The following is a 20,935-nucleotide window of genomic DNA, read 5'->3' on the forward strand; positions in this document are numbered from 1 at the left end:
TCTCTCTCTCTCTCTCTCTCCATCTCTCTCTCTCCATCTCTCTCTCTCTCTCTCTCTCTCTCCATCTCTTTCTCTCCATCTCTCTCTCTCTCTCTCTCTCTCTCTCTCTCTCTCTCTCTCTCTCTCTCTCTCTCTCTCTCTCTCTCTCTCTCTCTCCATCTCTTTCTCTCTATCTCTCTCTCCAGCTCTCTCTCTCTCTCTCTCTCTCTCTCTCTCTCTCTCTCTCTCTCTTTTGCTCTCTCAATCTCTCTCTCTCTCATCTCTCTCTACATCTTTATCTCTCTGCCACATGCCACACTTAGTCTTTCTCTTACTGTCATATGAAATGGGTCTCACCTTAGAGCGCGCACACACACACACACACACACACACACACACACACACACACACACACACACACACACACTCCCTCTTCTAATGATCTCTGGTTTAAGGGGTTAATGATCTATGCCAGAGCCTTAGCAGTCTGTCGGCCATTTATTTATTTATTTATTTATTTATTTATTTATTTATTTATTTATTTCACTGTAGCCACGCCGCCAAACAGTCTGACCGAGGAATACGCCTGGGAATGTTATTTTTGCCCAGAAAAAATTGTCTTAAACCAAAATGAGGTGCCATAAGCAAAGCTCCGAGCTCTGGCTTCACCCCATCACCTTATACTATTATTATAAACATGGCTATATGAAGACATTTCTCTGATTCATGGGCCACATCACACTATACTTATTTATCTATATATAAATATGTGTTCGGCTGATAAATAAAGCAAGGAATCTCCATGTGACGTATGCACTGTGTGCTTGTTTTTTGTCAGCAATCGGTCGGACCCTGATCCCCCGCTACTTCAGCACGGTGTTTGAGGGCGGAGTGACGGATCTCTACTACATCCTCAAACACTCGAAAGAGTCGTTCCACAACTCGTGCATCACCGTGGACTGCGACCAGTGCACCATGGTCACGCAGCACGGCAAACCCATGTTCACCAAGGTAACCAGTGTGTGTGTGTGTGTGTGTGTGTGTGTGTGTGTGTGTGTGTGTCTGCACATAAAATTGCCCAGTGTCGAATTACCATCTTAATAAGATCCAGCTGGACCAAAACATATAAGGAAACATATTTTAGGAAGAGTGCTTCAGGAGCAAAGTTCGGAATGTTTACTTAATGAAACTGAGATGTTTGATAGGTTTTTGAACAGTAGGTATGTATGAAGGAGTGAGAACTTGTGGCAGGTTTTAACTAAGGGTATACCAAACTTGGATCCAATGAACACTTTTTTTAAGTCGATGCATCACATCGCTGAGTCTTAACATCACTAACCTACAGGATAAGGGGTGGGGCTTCATGGTGGCATTGGCACACTCTCTTGCACCGCTAATTTACAGGATTTAGCAGACACCCTTATTCAGAGCGACTTACAATTATCTTATTCACCCTGAACCCTTTAGTAAAACCTTCAGCTCCTTCATTACAGTTATCTCATTTATACAACTGAGCAGTTGAGGCTGAAGCTCAGGGGTCCAGCAATGGCAGCTTCGTGGTGCTGAGATTTGAACTCACAACCTTCTGATCAAAAGTCCTATATCCTACACACTGAGCCACAATTTCGATCTGGCATTGGTGTCCATCCTTATATGGTATTATGTAGTTATTACAATTGTAATGGCTTCCAATCTCCTAATTGGCTAAATGTTAAAAACACGGCTGTCAAAAAACGTTTCCTCCGTCGCAAGCCAGATTTCGGGACACAGATCCACCTCACTGAGCAGCACGACAAACCTTCGAGCGGACACGTCCTGTAAACCCAGCATGCTAAAGCAAATCTTTGGTTTTAATTAAATTGCTAATTAAGCAGGAATGTTTTAACCACAGACGGTATTAAATATTTTGTCTAGTCGAGACAATCAGAACATCAAATCTTTACCAGTCTACAAAAAAGCTGTTGACCTGTACAAATTATATTCCTACCAGAGACATGCACACCAATTTGGGCTCGGAACCATAAAGTTCATGGACCGAGGTGTAGATCAGGATCTTGGATCTGAGAAGAAACAACAAAAATGGCACAAAAGCAGGTGGTTTTTTTTCTCATTCGGACTGAATGATGGGATAAGAAGGTTGGGTGCCAGAGATACTCCACGTTCACGGACGTGACTGATCCAGGTTGGAAAATAATGCAGAACATACGAACGGTCAGGTTTCTTTGGTTGAGGTTGGAAAGTTGAGCATTTGGATGAGTTTGTTTAAGCTCTATATGGAGCAGTTTTGCATTTTATGGCAAAATTTGTCTGGGGTCTATGAAGAAAACGGTTATTTTTATTTATTTATTTTTTTTACTCAAAAAATCATCTTTAAAAAACAAAAAGCACAAAACCCCAAAGCCTAAATAAATATTATTATTATTATTATTACTAATATTATTATTATTATTATTATTATTATTATTATTATTATTATTAAATATAAATTATTAATTATACATATATTTTATTATACATTATAGCTACAGTAATATTTTATGTCAATAAAGAACCCCCAAAAGAATAGTAGAACACATGTGTGTGTGTGTGTGTGTGTGTGTGTGTGTGTGTGTGTGTGTGTGTGTGTGTGTGTTTGCTGTGTTTGTTATATCCTCGGAAGAGCCGGTCTGTATGAGACAGTAAACAAACTAATACATCAAACAACTCATGAACACGACACACACGCACTCATTCCTCGCCTTAATCACTTCCATTATTCTATATTTGTTTATCATCAAGCGTCATTAGGAATCCCACAGCAAAACGGCTCATATGTACTTAGAAACCCTTCACTTCACTCGTTCTCCACGGTACTTTTCATTCATCTAAAACCCACCTCTTTTTTTTCCCCCTCCCTTCGCCCCCTTGCCTCGCTTCCTTTGGCAAAAGTCATGTTTGCAGCGAGAGCGCTTCAATATTTCAAGAGCAAATATGAAAAAAGGTCTCGTCATAAATTCTGAATGCATAGATAGGCTGAATATTACATACTCAAAATATTAAAATCATGCAGAAGCGGACAAATAATAAAAAAAATAACGGAGGGAAAAGCAACATGTCTGGTATTTGAGCGTCGTCAGAAGGGAGTCGTCTGTGTGTTCAGAAAACGCATTCACGCATGGAAAACTCTACACGCACAAGTCTCTGATGGACATGCTAATGTTTAAAAATACATTGGAGTATCTATTTTTTCTGCCATTGAACAATAATGATAGTTAATATTATAATAAGACCCTTTCATAAACAGGCGTTTGTAGTGCAGAAAAAAAAAAATTAAATAAAACCAGACGTTATTTTCCTGTACTGTCTGGAGGAAGACGCAGCTCTACCTCTGCCATGTTAATCTGTATTCTATGTGACTCTCAGGACACGCCTCGGTCTCTGTGGTGTTGTGATACGTCATATTCACGTAGCAGCAGCGGTGCTGAGAGAACGCGCTCGAGAAATGGTTAAGTGCGAGAAATCAATCTACATATCAAATATTGGTCACAAATTAACAAATGTGAGGTGGTAGGTCAGTGGTTAAGGCCTTTGGATCGGAAGGTCACAGGTTCAAATCCTACTACCACGGAGCTGTTTGGCCCTTGAGCAAGGCCCTTAACTCTCACCTGCTCAGTTGTAAGTCGCTCTGGATAAGGGCGTCTGCCAAATGCCGTAAATGTAAAATTATTGGTCACAAATATGTTCATAATCATGCATCATTATACAAATGCCAAATTATATCCGGTGCACACTTTTTTAAAATCGATGCATCACATCGTTAACTTATATGCGAATTGGTAAAACTTCTTCCACTTATAAATTATATATACTTTTACTTGTAGTATACTTGTGAATCAGGATATAAGTATATACTTGTTAAGCAAAGTTACTAATTAATAAGTTTGTGGACACCTAACTACAAGATTTGTATGTCAAATTCCATATTTATTCCCATTTGCTGTAACCTCCACTCTTCTGGGAAGATGTTCCACTAGATTTTGGAGTGTGCTTGTGGAGATTTGTGCTCATTCAGCCAGCTAGTAAAGGCAGGTACTTATGTAGGTGAGGTGAGGAGGCCTGGGGTGCAGTCAGCATTTACATTGATCCAAAAAGTGTTCAGTAGGAGGTTGAGGTCAGATCTCTGTGGCAGGAGATCTTCCAATTTAACCCATATAAAGCATATCCTTATTGAGGTGTGTACACAGGAGAATTGTCATGCTGGAAAAGGTTTGGATCTCCTAGTTCAAGTCAAGGCACAAATGTGTTCTTTTATATGTGTGGTTTTTTTGTTTGTTTTTTTTAAAGAGAAAAAAGTCTGAACTGGTGATGAAACAGCTATTAATCATGGGTATATGTATATGTTGGTTTTATTATTCTACAATACAATGTTTTGTTTTGATTCATGTCTTTGTCTCCATCCCTGACATGTCATTGGCTGACCTTGCTCCTGTGTTATGATTGTTCTCACCAGATTTTACTTCCTCCTTTGATTATTTTTTTTCATTTACGTCTGGCGTTTCATTGTTCCAGCGTAAACTCTGGTGCCGGCGTGTCGTTACTGTACGCCTGATCCTGGGCTCCCTGTTTCCCCGGCTGTGTACGATATCTCTAGTACGATTTCCTGGTTTTGACCTATGCTCCTGTTTGTGTGCGATTATGTGGCATCCTGGTTTTTCTTTTGTTTGTCCGCCTGTGTTTTTAACTCCACCAAAATGATGCGAACGATGACGAAGCATGACGTGGTGTGAGTAAATAAACAAAACTCTTTGGGACATGCTGCTGAAAATGAGTTTGCTTTGAGTCAGTCCGCCTCACACACGCCTGTCAGTAATGATTTCCTTTAACACCACAACCATGTCATGTTTAATTCCTCATTTAATTACATCAGGTTTTCGTTATTAACAGTGGCGTTTAAAACACAGTGGTACCTCTGAATACGAATGCCCCTGAATACGTATAATTTAGAATACGAATCGAAATTTCATACAAATTTTCTTTTCGGTTTACGCAGAAAATTTCAGAACACGAATCATAAATGAACGTCTCTCCAAAGCCTTCATGGTTCAGGAATGGAACAGTCTACAGTAAATCTCATGTATCTTCCTAGCCCAGTGGTTTCTAATTGATGAGAACTCCAACCAATAGAAGGGCAACAGGAAGTAACAGACAAGTCCAACGACAAAAGAAAAAGGGAAAAAGGAATAAAATAAGAAATAAAAAACACTTCCTTCATATCCACTGTAATTTGAATAAAGTAAAACACTGTTGTTTTGATGAATAACTATCAACCAGGCAATGTTTTCTTTTTCTTACTGATAACTCGTGAAGTAAAGACACGTTTTGTTGGTGCAGTCGGACTGTAAGGTCTGTCAGTAAACCATTCTGCTGCTCACTGCGCGGGTTTAACGCCCTTTGACCTCGTAACTGCCGGTAATCTCTGTGTTAAGCGAACACCTTTATCTCCCGCCGATCCTGCTGGTCCAATTGATTCTATCTAATAACACCGGCTCACACTATCAAGGCCGAAGCCTCCACTTAACGCAGCAGGTCCGTCGGATTATTTGCACACGCAGATGTCTTATTCTTAACCCGATCTCATGCAAAATTCAAAAGAAACATTTTTTAAGCTCTTGGCGCTAACACTGGCTGATTAACCCTTTCGCACAGGTGGGATTCAGAGACTGTTCGCTTCACTCTAGCAGAAATCCTGTAGTCTAGGAGACACCTTGAGGTTTTAGAACATAAAACACTACAGTACACTGATTAGGCATAGCATTATGACATTATAACATTATGACCGGTGAAGGGAATAACACTGATTATCTCTTCATGTTAGTGGGTGGGATAGATTAGGCAGCAAGTGAACATTTTGTCCTCAAAGCTGATGTGTTGCAAGAAAACAAGCAGGTAAAATGCGAGCGTTAGGATTTAAGCGCGGTCCAAATTGTGACGTCTAGACGACTGGCTTAATCTCCAAATCTGCAGTTTTTGGTCTCTGGTCAGTATCTTATCAAAAGTGCTCCAAGGAAGGAACAGTGGTGAACCAGCGAGGCTCATTAATGCACGTGGGGAGTGAAGGCGGGTTCGTGTGGTCCGATCCAACAGACAAGCTCCTGAAGCTCAAACTGCTGGAGAAGTTCATGCTGTTGATGCTTGACAGGTCAGCAAAAAGGGGACTAACACAATATTAGGCAGGTGGTCATAAGGTTGTACCTGAGTGGTGACTATAAAGTTATGCCAGGTCGGTGTATATGGACAAAAGAATTGTATGTTTTCAACCATATTTGATTCTTACCATATTTGACCACAGACTGAGGCATACAGTTATTTAGAATTTCTTTGGATGCTGCAGTTTTTTGGCAATTTTCCTTTCACTTGAAATAGAAGATCCAAACTTGTTTCAGCATGACAGTGTACCTGTGCATAAAGCCAGCTCCATGAAGATATGGATATGGGAAGTGATGGGAGGTGATAGTTTAGGTAAACTTAAACTTATTCTCCAAGCTGTATTGAAAATCATTTTAATGGTGTCTGCCAAATGACATCAAAGAAAATGGGTTAGAGTAAAAGATCTTAAGTGACCTGCTATAGAGCTCTCGCTCCGACTGCACCCCAGGCCTTCTCTTCATCAGTACCTGACTTTATTAACACTCTTAAATGAACACAAATCTCCATTAGAAAAATGTAGTGGAACATCTCCTCAGAAGAGTGGAGGTTATTATAACAGGAAATGGAATGTAAACGTGGAATGGGATGTTCAAAAAGCACATATTATAATCCTCTGGTCAGGCGTCCACAATCTTAATATAAAATAAAAAAATATTGTGCAACTACAAATAGATAAAAACTATTATGTGGTGTGTTTTTTTTTTCATATAAATGAATACAAGAAAGAAAGAAAGAAAGAAAGAAAGAAAGAAAGAAAGAAAGAAAGAAAGAAAGAAAGAAAGAAAGAAAGAACTAGAACTATTTAAACAAATATATTTTAATTGCTGTTATTGGAGGAAAAAGCTATGGGGTGGTACTGTAACTCCACCCCCTCTGACAGCGATAGGTTGATTAATTTCCTATAACTGCATGCTACCATGTGGTTTTTTTCTATACATTTGATCATCGTGTTACCATGTGGTTCCACAGAGATTTATTGATATTGAAATCTGGTTTATTATATAACAACAAACCAAATTATTTATGCAAATGCAAACATTAGAACTGTTCCATTATTTCTCCTTCCCACAAATGTTCTTTAGGTTCCTTTTAACAGTCCTACATCTCCAAAGGGGTTCTCCATAGAGCGCTAAACCATGCGTGTGAGATCCGAATAGAGAACTCAGGGTTCAGTTGTTGTTGTTGTTGTTTTTTTCTTCCACAATGACAACACGCACTTCAAACCTTCTGATTTTCCAGCAAAGCGATTTTGATTTATGTATATCTAAATTAGCATTAACTCAATTCCACGTAAACTGTGCGAGCGTTGACAATATCGATTTTTTTTTATTTCTGGCATGTCATGCCAATAAAGCTTATATGAATTTGCATTTGAGAGCGATAGAGAGAGGAGGAAGAGATTTTTATTTTTTACCTTCCCTTTGCTTATTCTCCAGTGTGGCTCGTTGTGGAGCAAAAATAAATGGCAAGAGAAAGTAACGGGGGGTGGAGGTGAGAGATGGGGAGAGAGAGAGAGAGAGAGAGAGAAAGAGCTTGAAAAGCTTTGCTTTGCATTTTCTTTTGGATTTTTCAGAGAACGGAATATGGTAAGAGAGGGTTTATGAAGTAAAGGGAGTCTGCATAGAACCTACAGAACGTACAGAACATATACAGTAGAACATATAGAACCAACAGAACCTATAGAACATATGGAACCTACAGAATCTGTTCTAAGTAACTGTATTGGTTTACTCATCCTTCCCTGTTGTCATTTTCTGGAGCCCAAATTGATAGTATAAAGAGTTAGAAGATGGCATGATGAGCAGGAGAAGGATTGAAAGAACGAGTAGCAAGACAGATAAAGGGTAAAAGTGAAGGTTTAATTAATTGTATTTATTTATTTATTTATTTATTTTTGTGGGGGCGGTTTGAAGAGTAACTGGGAGAATCTTAGCAATATTTCTTCAGTGTATAGTTTGGTGTTGAGCAAAAAATAAACTGAGAAACAAAGACAATGAGAATCTGAGAAACTGTAAAAAAATAAGAAAAAAGAATTTCTTTAAGGGAATAAAAACAGACGGAGAGAGAAAAAGAAAACGAATGAAAAGATGGCGAGAGGAAGAAAGTCGGGTTTGCTTTTGCGGCCGAGAAGAATAAGTGCGATGGAAAGTGAGTTTTTTTTTTTTTAGCTTCACTCGGTGTGTAGAGCCAAAGAACTGGCCAGAGTAAGTAGAGAGAAAGATGGAGGGAGGAAAAAGACGGAGAGATGGAGGGAGAATGAAAGAGCAATGGAGAAGGTTTACACGTGACCGTGCTGTTTTTTTATTTTTTTTGTCGATCCTCCTGAGCTCGTGCGTGCCGGGGGCATTGATTAGAGTCGCTCTGCTGGGATTACATCTTTGCCGTTGCCATGCCAACTAATCAGCTGTTGCCCCCTCTCTCTCCCCAAACACCCACACCGCACCTCCTCCTACCTCTCCTTTCTGGTTGCCGGAGCAACAGAACATCGGCGCTCAGAGAAGCTCGGCGTCGGATTTAGCAATGTTTTTCTTCCTTATATTTTTCTCTTAATTGGCAGCGTTTTTCGGAGCTCAGGCCCTTCGGTCCGGCTTTTTTGTTGTTTTGGTGCTTGGTTGCCATTTGGTCTCTGGGTTGGAGACCCAAGGCTTCATTTCTAACACGACTAAGTCTAAACTGACAGACAGGATGTGTCTCAGTGGTAGAATCATTTTAGCTCTGATCGATAAAATTGTTTTTTTACAGACGCTGACATTTTACAGCTTTATCAACACTATTTCTGGAGTTCATTCATATTTAATAAGTTGATCTCTGATGGTTTCGTTACGTCTTCAATCTAGAGCATCGCTCTGGTATCTGCTTGTCCCATATTGAAACCTCTTCCCTATAAAGTGAACCATTTGTAGCTAGTTCTATATCCAGTGTACTGTTAAAATCCTGCATTGACACACTGATAATGACACAGGTACAGAACACTAGGGGTTTAACGGTACACGTATTCAAACCGAACCTTTTCGGTACCGGACTTTCGGTACGGCGCACGTGTGTCCCGAATGCAATCCTTGTTTTACATGCAGAAATCTGAATTCCCTCACGAACGCAAGTTTGTTTTTCACACTTTGAGCACAGTGCCACTGTCACAACTCGATTCCTACCGGAAACACGAAAACGCTGCCACTTCCTGTCATCGATACGGATTGTTTCGTGTTTTATGTACGTCTTCCAAAAATGTCTTTTTAAAGGACGAATTCCTGACAATTCGAGGTAGTAAATGATCGAATGAAGGATGGAAGGAATTCATTCGTTTATGAATTAATAAATTGAATGAATAAATTAAAATCTTGTGTGTTTCTTTAATGCAGATATTTGTTAAAGCGGAAATAAGAACTGTTAAGAACATTTTTATATTAAATTGAACACAGAAGTTGGTTGGATTTATTGTAAATTATTGTGTGAAAAAAAGACAGGGGTTTTTATTTATTTATTTATTTTTAAACATTTAATATGGTCCCTCTCTGTGATTTTGCACAAGAATTTTTTACTGGGATTCTTCAACTCCAAAAGCATCACAGCATGAAGATGATTAAACGTTGGCGCAAGCTTCACCCTGACTCTCTCTCTCTCTCTCTCTCTCTCTCTCTCTCTCTCTCTCTCTCTAACACACTGTTCACTAATGGCTGTGTAGGTGTGTACGGAGGGACGTCTGATCCTGGAGTTTGCCTTCGATGACCTGATGCGGATTAAGACGTGGCACTTCACCATCAGGCAGTACCGTGAGCTCATCCCACGCAGTGTCCTCGCCATGCACGTAAGTGTGACGTCATCAGTGATATATCATTTCTAACCACATTCTTTTATTTCATTCTGAGATTTTTATCACAGTGTATAAGATATATTGTATATAAAATTGCTTAAAGGTATGCCTAATTGTTTTAACAGTCAAATGTATATTATAATATATAAAAAAATATATAATAATATATTTACACTATTCATATATATTATGAATATATATATATATATATATATATATATATATATATATATATATATATATATATATATATATATATAATAAAATATATAATGCAGTTAATTAATGGCATTTGGCAGACATTGTTATCCAGAGCAGTTATACAGCTGAGCAGTTGAGGGTTAAGGGCCTTGCTCAAGGACCCAGCAGTTGCAGCTTGGTGGTGCTGGGATTTTAACCCATAACTTTCCAATCAGATGTCCAACATCTTAACCATTAAGCTTCCCAACATGTGTTCAATAAGGTATAGAGCTCTATATCAGGCCAGTCAATACCATTCCAACCCATGTATACAATATATGAAAAGATCTGGCTTTGTGCACAGGGGCATAGTCATGCTGGAACAGGTTTGGGTCTCCTGGTTCTAGTGAATAAAAGGGAAACGTTCATGCTATTAGATTCAAAGACATCCTACACAACTGTGTGTCTTTAACTTTCTGGAAAACAGTTAAAAAAAAAGATAGATAGATAGATAGATAAATAGATAGATAGATAGATAGATAGATAGATAGATAGATAGATAGATAGATAGATAGATAGATAGACAGACAGACAGACAGACAGACAGACAGACAGACAGACAGACACTCCAGTCTGAGGTAACACACACTTTATTTACTCAATATGAGGCGTCCGATGCCTCCAGCTCGCCTGAATCACAGCCCCAATTTTCCACACAAGTGTGAAAGTTTCTTCCTTCTGGGAGATTAAATGAAAAAAAAAAAAAACAATTTCATTAGAAACATCAAAGACAGGGTGCAGATGAAAGAACGCCTTGTCTAAAGTAAAACAAAGTGGAATAATAACAAGGTCAAATGAGTAATCGGCTTAATTCCGCAGTGTAACGAACGCGCCCCACACGCCACAATGAAAGGAAATGAATTCGTCCATGCCGGCTGACTTCGGTGCCACGCTCGCCGATCGCAGTGGCAGAATGAATCGACTGATCGCTTTCTGTCTCTCGTTGCGTTTTTCGCCCGGCGTAGCACATTTTTACAGGTGTGCTCTTTTTTCCCTCTCGCTAGATTCCAGGCGATGCAACGTTAGAAAGTTTGCACACGCTCCAGCCCCGCTGTGTTCATGCGAAATTCACATAGTCTTAAATTGGGCCCTGTGGGTATATCAGCCATACTGGAAGAAAGAGAGCGAGAGATCTTAGGCAAAAAAAAGAGAGGGAGAGCTGGGGGATAGAAGAGGAGGGGGTTCGCTGCAGGAGAAGTGCAGTTTTAACGTTACTGCAGTCTGTTTGTTCAGCTCTCTCTCACACACACGTACATAGCCATACACTAATGCACACACGGAAAACGTCGCAAGGGGGAACGATAGTAAAAGTGAAAGTGTAATTAAAACAACGACTGAAACCTGATGGTGAACATCTTACACCCATTAGTCTCAAAAATATATATTTTTTTTATCAGATATGCACCAGTTTGCTACGAGCACAGCGTTCGAGGCTAGCTCCTGACTCGAATCATTTTGACAAGGATAAAAACTATGTTAAAGAAAAGGGTTGTCATGGCTGCTGACACTATCAACAGTAAATAAACTCTTACTTTTTACTTTAGACACAGTGGCCATACAGATTAAATTAATGAAGCTCAACAAGGGAACTTGACTAGATTGTTGCAAGCACAACACATGCTTGCGCACAGGCATCCATGTTTTGTCCTGATTTGTGGCTGAACTTGAAAATTACGCGATTAGAGTTTGAGTTACGCGTTCCCACTTTCGAATTCGTTTGGAATATAATTGAATCCAGTCTAATCTAACTGTAAAACAATGGATCTTGTGCTTCCAGGGTGTGTCAGAAGGGTGGGTTACCTTCAGAGCAGGATATTTCTGGATGTTTATGATCATTTACATTTGCGGCATTGATTAAATCTACACTGGTTTCAAACTTGAGATTAATCAGACTATAACTCTTGATTTCTTTCCATAACTCTTAAAGTTCATTCCAACACCTTATCCAAAGTCCAACATCTTATCCATTGAGCTATGCCTACACCCTACCCCACTAGCTACACAATGAGAGAGCGAAATGACGACTAAACAGTGAAAGAGAACTTTGATATTTTGTAGTAATTGTATAACTTTTATTCCCAAAGTCATAAAGTCATTCACCAAATGTTTAATTTTCATTCAGTCTGTGTGTGAAATGAAGTATAAACTAGACAACAAAAGCTGTATATAAAAGTTATCACCAGTCTTACAATTTGAAGCCACTTACAATTGATACTGTAGTTCTACAAAAAAGTTCAGTAGCATAGACCATTCCAAAAAAAAATAAATACAAACTGATTGTAAACGCAAAAACATTACATCTATGGCATTTGGTAGATACAATTATCCAAAGCATTATCTTAGAATGATCAATTTTTTTTAATGTTTTGCTCAAGGGCTCAATAGTGCTAATATGGTGGTACTGGGACTTGAGATCTCAAACTTCCAGACCAAGGTCCAGCTTCTGAACTGTCATAATGTCTGTACCCACACTCTACTCGTCTGCATCCTAGTGCCACCCCTTAAATGACGCATTTTTGAAAATGTATCTTAAAATTTCAATCCTTTTCACTACAGCTCTGTTCTCACAAACACACTCGGCCCCACACACCTCTTTCCTGCGGTCATGCTATCTCTGAACTCATTCCATTCTCGCTTTATCTCTGAAGGTTTCTCTTGAGTCACATGGATTGGTAGCCATAGTGTTAATGCAGCTTCTTCTTCTTCTTTTTCTTTTTTTTTTTTTTGAGGTAATCCCCTGGGCTGTGGCGAAATTCAAATTTTCAGCTATCGCTATCAATATTTATTAGCAGTTTGAGTGCACTCCACATACTGCTCCCCAAACCCTGAATCAAATACATATTCAGTGTAATTGAAGCGTTGGCCTCAGTCCCGTTCAGGCCTTCCGGCACCAGCCGTCAGCTTGATTTCAGCTGCTCTTTTAAACCCAAATAGGATACATGAAATTTAAAAAAATAAAAGCCGATTTGCTGTTGGGTGTTTGCTTTTTTTTTTTTTTTTTTTTTTTGCTATTTTCTTTTTAAACCCGATATCAAAATTAAATACTCAAACGGTGGAAAAATTAGATTTTTCAGACTTGTTTTGTAGCCTTATGGCAGATGGTATAGCGCCAACAAGTCACAGTTATTTTGTAGTTTAAGCGGGTCAGTCTATAAAGAAAGTAACGAGACAGAGGAAATCGAAACTCCGAGCTCAGTTTACACACACAGCATACTTTATTAGACTCTAGCAACTTGTTGGTGCATGTAGTGTGTACAGAGTTTAGTTCAAATGAGGATGGGTTCCACTTTTGAGTCTGCTTCCTCTCAAGGTTTCTTCCTCATAACATCTAAGGGAGTTTTTCTTGCCACAGTCGCCATGGCTGCTCATCAGGGATAAACACACACCATTCACCTTCACTGTTGATTTCTGTAAAGCTGCTTTGATACAATGTCTATGAAAAGCGCTAAAGAACTAAACTTGACTTGACTTCTTTTCAAGCTCATCTGTTATCCATATATATTGTTTATACTGTATATACTGTATGTATAATATATATATATATATATATATATATATATATATATATATATATATATATATATATATATATATATATTATACATACAGTATAATATAATGAAATGACACAGGAAAAATTATTCAACATGCTTACTGAAATAAATTGTTTATTTAAGACTTATAAAACCGTTGTTGGTCATGGCAGCTTCAATAGCTGGAATTATTGAGAAAAATAGTGTAGTGACCTCTCTCTCTCTCTCTCTCTCTCTCTCTCTCTCTCTCTCTCTCTCTCTATATATATATATATATATATATATATATATATATATATATATATATAAACGGCTACTACCAGCCGGTAGCTTTAGTATAATAGAGTGTGATGTAGGAGAGATGAATAGTGTTTGGAACCGAATTGAGCAGAAAATTTACTGCTCATGCGATTTGTACATATGATCACACATATAATCACCAATAATCACACATATGATCCAGTGGTTTGTTTGAAAATGTTCATTATTATTTTATTATGGTTGTAATAACGCCTGCCCTCTGCCCTCACAGGCTCAAGACCCTCAGGTTCTGGAGCAGCTCTCCAAAAATATCACCCGAATGGGTCTGACTAACTTCACGCTCAACTACCTCAGGGTAAGTCTTATGCACAAACACGCAGATACACACACATACATAAAAATGACAAATGAAGGTATTCGAAAACCTCCTTTAGTCGTGCATGATGTATGTGTGTGTGTGTGAGACCACATGAAAACCAACACTCATGGCTCAGCTCTTATTTTATAGCCCCTTTGTTTATTCCTTCGATTTCAGCATGAGTGACAGCTCCGATTTGCAAAACAGGAGAACAAGATGGGGATAAAAAATTTATTGGATGCGAAATATTAGCATAATATTAATGAGCGTTCTGTGCCATAGCGGGGCATTGTGGGTCTCGATGCCCAGCTTTCGAACACCCAGTGCACCGTCGTGTTTCTCTTAGAGGTAAACGAAATCAGAAATAAGAAAGGGCAGTTTAGCGTTTTTATCACCTGAAACCCACTTCATTCGGCTGCACATTAAGCACTCAAATGTATTATTATAAAATGCGGTTTAAAAGGAAATAGCACATTTGTAGCTGAATCGGGAATTAAATTAGGATTTGGTTCGGCTCTATACAGTACATCTCAGAGCTCTCAGCTTGATCCTGATCTAGTATGTGTGCCACAGCTGTTTAGCATGCCAGATGCTTTTTCATATGTTCCCTGTTTGGCTTTGCATGTCTTCATCTACGCAGCTCCAGGGCAGGAATCAGAAAAATAGACAGCAGCATGCTTGTTTTCTACCGTCTGAGTAATAACTGTGGCTCGCTTGTAGTTACTGTACAGAATGATGCAATGCAATGTATATAATATAATATATATATAATATATATATATAAAAATCGGAATCACATATTACCTCAACATATTTGCATTTTGCGTAATATTGCAGAGAATATAGATAGATAGATAGATAGATAGATAGATAGATAGATAGATAGATAGATAGATAGATAGATAGATAGATAGATAGATAGATAGATAGATAGATAGATAGATAGATAGATAGATACATTATACATTATTAGGATTGGAAGGCACTTGGGCCATGCCTATATTACTAGGTGTGACAGATACAGAGACAACACATCCTTTGCTAGGACTGGCAAGTACAAAAGGCACATTGCCATAGCTATTACTGGCAGGCACAGAGGCCCCACCTCCTTAATTATGACTGGTAGGCACAAAGGCCATACTTACTTGTGTATGACTGAAAGGCACAGAGGCCACACCTCCTTAATTATGACTGGTAGGCACAAAGGCCATACTTACTTGTGTATGACTGAAAGGCACAGAGGCCCCACCTCCTTAATTATGACTGGTAGGCACAGAGGCCCCACCTCCTTCATTATGATTGGCAGGCACAGAGACCCCACCTCCTTAATAATGACTGGTAGGCACAAAGGCCATACCTACTTGTGTATGACTGAAAGGCTGAGAGGCCACACCTCCTTTACTGGGGCTCACAAACACAAAGACCACGCCTCTTTAACAAGAAATTGATAAGACTTTACCTGGGCTGATAGGCACAGTGACCAAGTACAACTGCCAGACACAGAAGCCACACTAGCCTTTTTAGCCCTATCAGGCACTTAAGCCATGCTTACCTTACATGGTCTGGCAGGCACAAAAGCCACACCTTCTTAACTAGTGCTGACTTTACCCAGACTGACAGGCACTTAAGGCATACCAGCCTGACAGGCATATATACCCCTTGTACTTTACTAGAGCTGTCAGACAAAGAGCATGTCTCTTTAGCTACAACTGACTTCCACAGAGGCAACACCTACTTTACTAGAACTGCCATATTGTGTAATTCTAACTATGACTGACAGGCACAGAGGCCATGCCTTCTATAGGGCTGGTAAACACAGAAGATATTTCGACAATGCTAATTTTACAATGCTCTTTAACTGTGGCTGACAGGCATAGACACCACATTTTCATAACAAGGACTGGCCTATACTATACTAGGACTATACTAACCCTGACAGTCACTAAAGCCACGCCCCTTTTGCTTATATTAAAATTAGATAATTAAGGCCATGCCAGCTTTACATGTAATGACAGGCACAGACGCCGCAAGTAAAACTGACAAGCACCTTCTTGGTAACTGAGACCGGCAGGCTCCAAGACCACACCTCCTTCATTCATATGAAATAAGATAATTAAGGCCACACCTCCTTTACTAAAACTGACAGGCATTTCATTCATTTGTAATAAATATATAAATTAAGTCAACATTTTCTTGACTGACCACACCGTCTTCACTAAGACTGTCAGGTGCCATTGACAAATCTAATTCATTTGGGTTATATATATGATAATGAATTTTACCCCTACTTAGTAAGACTGACAGGCACTTTGACCACACCTCCTTAGTTTGTAATAAATATGATCATTAAATTTGCAGCATGCTCATGGGAGCATCAGAATCCCATGTATAAAATTCAGTGAGGGGTCATGTTTGGCCCTGAATCCTGCAAACAGTATTGTGTCTCATTTTTTGCCAGTCATGAACATCTCTCACAGTTTCCCAGCTTTCAAATGGGGGTAAAAATACCTGGTAAAACGGGCTTGTTAGAATTATGTGTGTGTGTGAGGTTATCAGTGGCTCCACTCGAGCTCTGTTTCCTGAGCTGGGACGGATGAGGCGCTGTGGCTGAGGAAGACCGTGGGTTTCCTCACATTCATACTGGAAATAGCTGCACAGCCTCGGCCACTGGCCAGGGATTGTTCCCCTAGAATCAGTGGAAGTGTGAGGGGATGCGGCAGAGTCCGAGTGCAGGCTCCTGAAACTCAAACGGATGGTGTGTGTGTATGTGTGTGTATGGGTTTTTGTCTGTGTTGGCACATGACTGTATGTTTATCCACCTGCTACCTAACAAAGCTAAAATGATGATGTGTAGAATATGTAGTGTAATATTTGCTTTAATGTAAGAAAATAAGATGCTTTTTATATAATATATATTATATTCATATACAATTAATAAAATATTTTTTAGTAATAATATTTCTATAAGTGGTCAAAGACAGATTTCTTTTATTAAATTATTATTAAATGATTAAAAGCCATTCATATCATTACATTACACAATAATAGAGCTCTTAATAAAGGATTGTGAAGTATTGAAAATCTTTTTTTATATTTAACCTTTAACCGATTTTATGATTAATCATGCGCATTACAATTCTTACAAGTTTGCAGCGTGATTATTTGAATTGTAATTGTATTACTTAATTTTCTTATGTGTTTTATATTTCATTTCTAAGTAATTGCAGTCATGTTAGCTCTTGACTCACTGGTGAGACTTTCACCATTATTTGTTATGCTTGAATGTTGTTTTTGCTCACTAGCTGTCTGTGTGTGTGTGTGTGTGTGTGTGTGTGTGTGTGTGTGTGTGTGTGTGTGTGTGTGTGTGTGTGTGTGTAGCTGTGTGTTATACTAGAGCCCATGCAGGAGCTCATGTCCAGACACAAGACATACAGCCTCAGCCCCAGAGACTGTCTGAAGACGTGCCTGTTTCAAAAATGGCAGCGCATGGTGGCACCTCCCGGTATAGTCACACACACACAAATAATCACAAACTACATCGTGACTCACACACTGTCACGTTCTACTTGATTCGAAAGTGTTATACGAACAATATACATATATATGGGACATGGAATACGGATAGGGATACTTGTACATACTAACAATATACATTTATATTGAATGTTCAAAATGCACATACAAATGTGATTGTTATGAATATATATATATATATATATATATATATATATATATATATATATATATATATATATATATATATATAAAATATAGTATTCGATGTGCAGCTTGTATAGCAGTACAGATTTACTGTCCTCTGAGAATAACTCAACATACAGCCATTATACAAGCTGCACATTGACTACTATAAAATATATACAACTTTCATTTCTATAGTATTGTCCCCTCAGAAGATACACTAAAATGAGTGCTGACATTTGAGGGGTGTACTCACTTTTGTCAGATACTATATTAGGGCTGTCATTCAATTGCAATATGTAATCGCGATTGGACAAAAACTTTGTTAATTATTAGTCAAACCATTTTCAACAAAGAGCATGAAGATAAAATATTCTTTTGAATGTTTTTAAGTAATTTTGGTGTTTTAATTTACGTAAATCAAAACTTTTGCTATGTTTCCACACGGACGGTTTTAATTGCCGGATGTGTGCATCATGGCGGATTGAGACTTGGTAAAACAAGACATCGTGAATAAATATGTGTTGCGTTGAAAAGTTTTATTTTTTCCTTTATTTTTTACATATTATTATTTTTTAATGATAAAAAAGAAATGCGAGCTGAATTATCGCGTTAATAAATATTTGTGCCGTTAAAATTAATTAGCGTTAACACGTTAATTTTGACATATATATATATTGCTATATATATTTTCCACATTTAGTTCCACTCCAACTCATGTAAACCATATCCTCATGGAATTTTTCTTGTTGTTACAATACTTTTGTCCTTATAAATACAGAGCTGTGCAAAAGGATTATGCAGTTGTGCTGAAAAGTGAGAATACTTGTTTTGCAGTTTTAATAGTTTATTTTTTAACAAATAACAAAATCCAAATTAAACCAATATTTGGCATGAACACACTTTTTTTTTTTACCTTTGCACAAAGTCAGGATTCTGTAGGAATAGAGTCAGGTGTTAGTGCTAATGATCATCAATTTCATATGTAGGTTGAAACACAGTCATTAACTGAAATAGAAACAGCTGTGTAGGGGGCTTTATTAGGTGCCAAACTCTGTGACTACGGTCATTTTGTGGAAAACAGCTCCATGTCACAGGTCATACACGGCAAGACAGAACATAGCAACAAAACACAAGGTAGATAGATATGTTTTACTGTGACGTGTGTTGAGGAAGAACAGGATTCAGTGTGGAAGCATAGTGGGAATTTCTAGTGCGCAGTGATGCGAAGTTCATTACAAGCGGTGCGGAACGAATGTGAAACTTGAATGCGGTTTGCTTGCACACATCCTGATTTTAGCGATTGACAGGCACAAGGCTCCATGAGGCCAGAGCTTCACTTAAATTTCACCAGTTACTTGAATTTCTAAAACAGTTTTGTGGGGGGTTTTTTTCCTACTTTTTCTCTTCTTTACTTCTTGAGTTATTCGTACTGATTTGCATAAATGCCATTGCTCACAGAACTTTATTATTAAAACTTTATTAAACATTAAATAGCACTATAGTGAGCTTTTCTCCTGGTTTTGAGCAGATATGTTTAGCTAATGCTTTAACAAAGCTGGTTCGATTAGATTGTGTAATATCTAATAGCCAGTGCTAGAGAAATCATGTTTGCTAATGTTTGCACTTAACCGAGGTTGATAAATCATTATCAGAGGTTATAAGATCTAAAAACAGGAGCTGTGGAGCACCTGCTAATGATTAAGGCTGCTACTGATACAGGCTAGCTCTTTTGAGCTAAAATTCCCCTCAGAATTTTTTGCTATCAGTGTTGGCACCTCTCCTAATGAGTTGTTTAAACACATGGACTATGTCAAAGCAAGGAAATTGAAGGATAGATTATTATATCTTTAAATTATTTATAAAATATGCAAATATTGCAATGTAAATATCAGCAATTTTAGCAGCAATTGTTGCTAATTTTGCCCATAACATTTATTTCAGGTGACAAGAATAAGGTTAAAAGAAATTTCAGGAAAATTAAGATTTTCAAATATTCCTTAAAAAAATATCATGGAATATTTCAGATGGGGTTTTTTTTGTCATTCAAAAGGAACATATTAAGTAGTTGACTGCTTGCTAAAAACCTAGCCTAGCATAATCAGAAGAAATGCACTCTTTCACAGCAAATACGTTTTTTATTGCATTTTCATGTATATTAGGAATTTACAGCATAGTAGGTTTAGAAAATAGATTTTTTCCCCCCATAGTACAGTATTTGTGAACCTGACCTGGCACAAATGCAAAATCACACTTGGTCATTAGAATTCCCACATGTTCATAAACTTGGATTGTTTTGTCTGCTGGTCAATTTGGATTCTGGTCCAAAACGACGTCAGTGTGACAAAGTTAGCTATATTAGCATTTGTAAAGCTGTCAGAGAAGCTAGAATTAATTGGTGGGATTTTTCTCAACTTCCTGCTCCTGAACCTCGTCTGGCCTTCGAGTTAATCTCCTGTCCCACGTTGTGAATCCTCTGTAACGGCCGTTTCCGTACGAGCTGCGGCTCCTTCTTTTCCTCCCATTCTGCTGAAACGCAGTCCGAGTCAAGGGCAGGAAGGAAGGACGGCCACGTTTCTACACTGATAAGTCCTTTTTTGTGCCGTTTCCTTGCAACATTAGCGCACACACACCCTCGGTGGTAAACACACCACGAGCCAGGATTGTCTGAATTTGCGTGTATGGCAGGTTTTTTTTTTTTTTGTGGATATGATAATATTTCTTTATTTTCTTTAGCCATCAGATCACATTGAGCTTTGAAGTGTATATATATATATATATATATATATATATATATATATATATATATATATATATATATATATATATAGTGCTTCTACGCGCACTACACTAAAACCAAGAACCGTT

At 38.3% G+C, this 20,935-nt stretch overlaps 1 protein-coding gene across 4 annotated transcripts in view; it reads left to right on the forward strand.

Annotated features, from left to right (window-relative positions):
- The window catches only part of ldb2a (LIM domain binding 2a), an 81,262-nt gene that overhangs the window by 49,512 nt on the left and 10,815 nt on the right, over positions 1-20,935 (forward strand). For all 4 annotated transcript variants that reach the window (XM_046849273.1, XM_046849275.1, XM_046849274.1 and 1 more), the window contains exons 3-6: positions 818-990; positions 9,848-9,970; positions 14,282-14,365; positions 17,747-17,870. In XM_046849273.1, coding sequence (XP_046705229.1) covers positions 818-990; positions 9,848-9,970; positions 14,282-14,365; positions 17,747-17,870 — 504 coding nt within the window. The remainder of the gene's footprint in view (positions 1-817; positions 991-9,847; positions 9,971-14,281; positions 14,366-17,746; positions 17,871-20,935) is intronic.

The sequence above is a fragment of the Silurus meridionalis genome, chromosome 5, assembly GCF_014805685.1.
Source record: "Silurus meridionalis isolate SWU-2019-XX chromosome 5, ASM1480568v1, whole genome shotgun sequence".
In the NCBI taxonomy this organism is placed as follows: Eukaryota; Metazoa; Chordata; class Actinopteri; order Siluriformes; family Siluridae; genus Silurus; species Silurus meridionalis.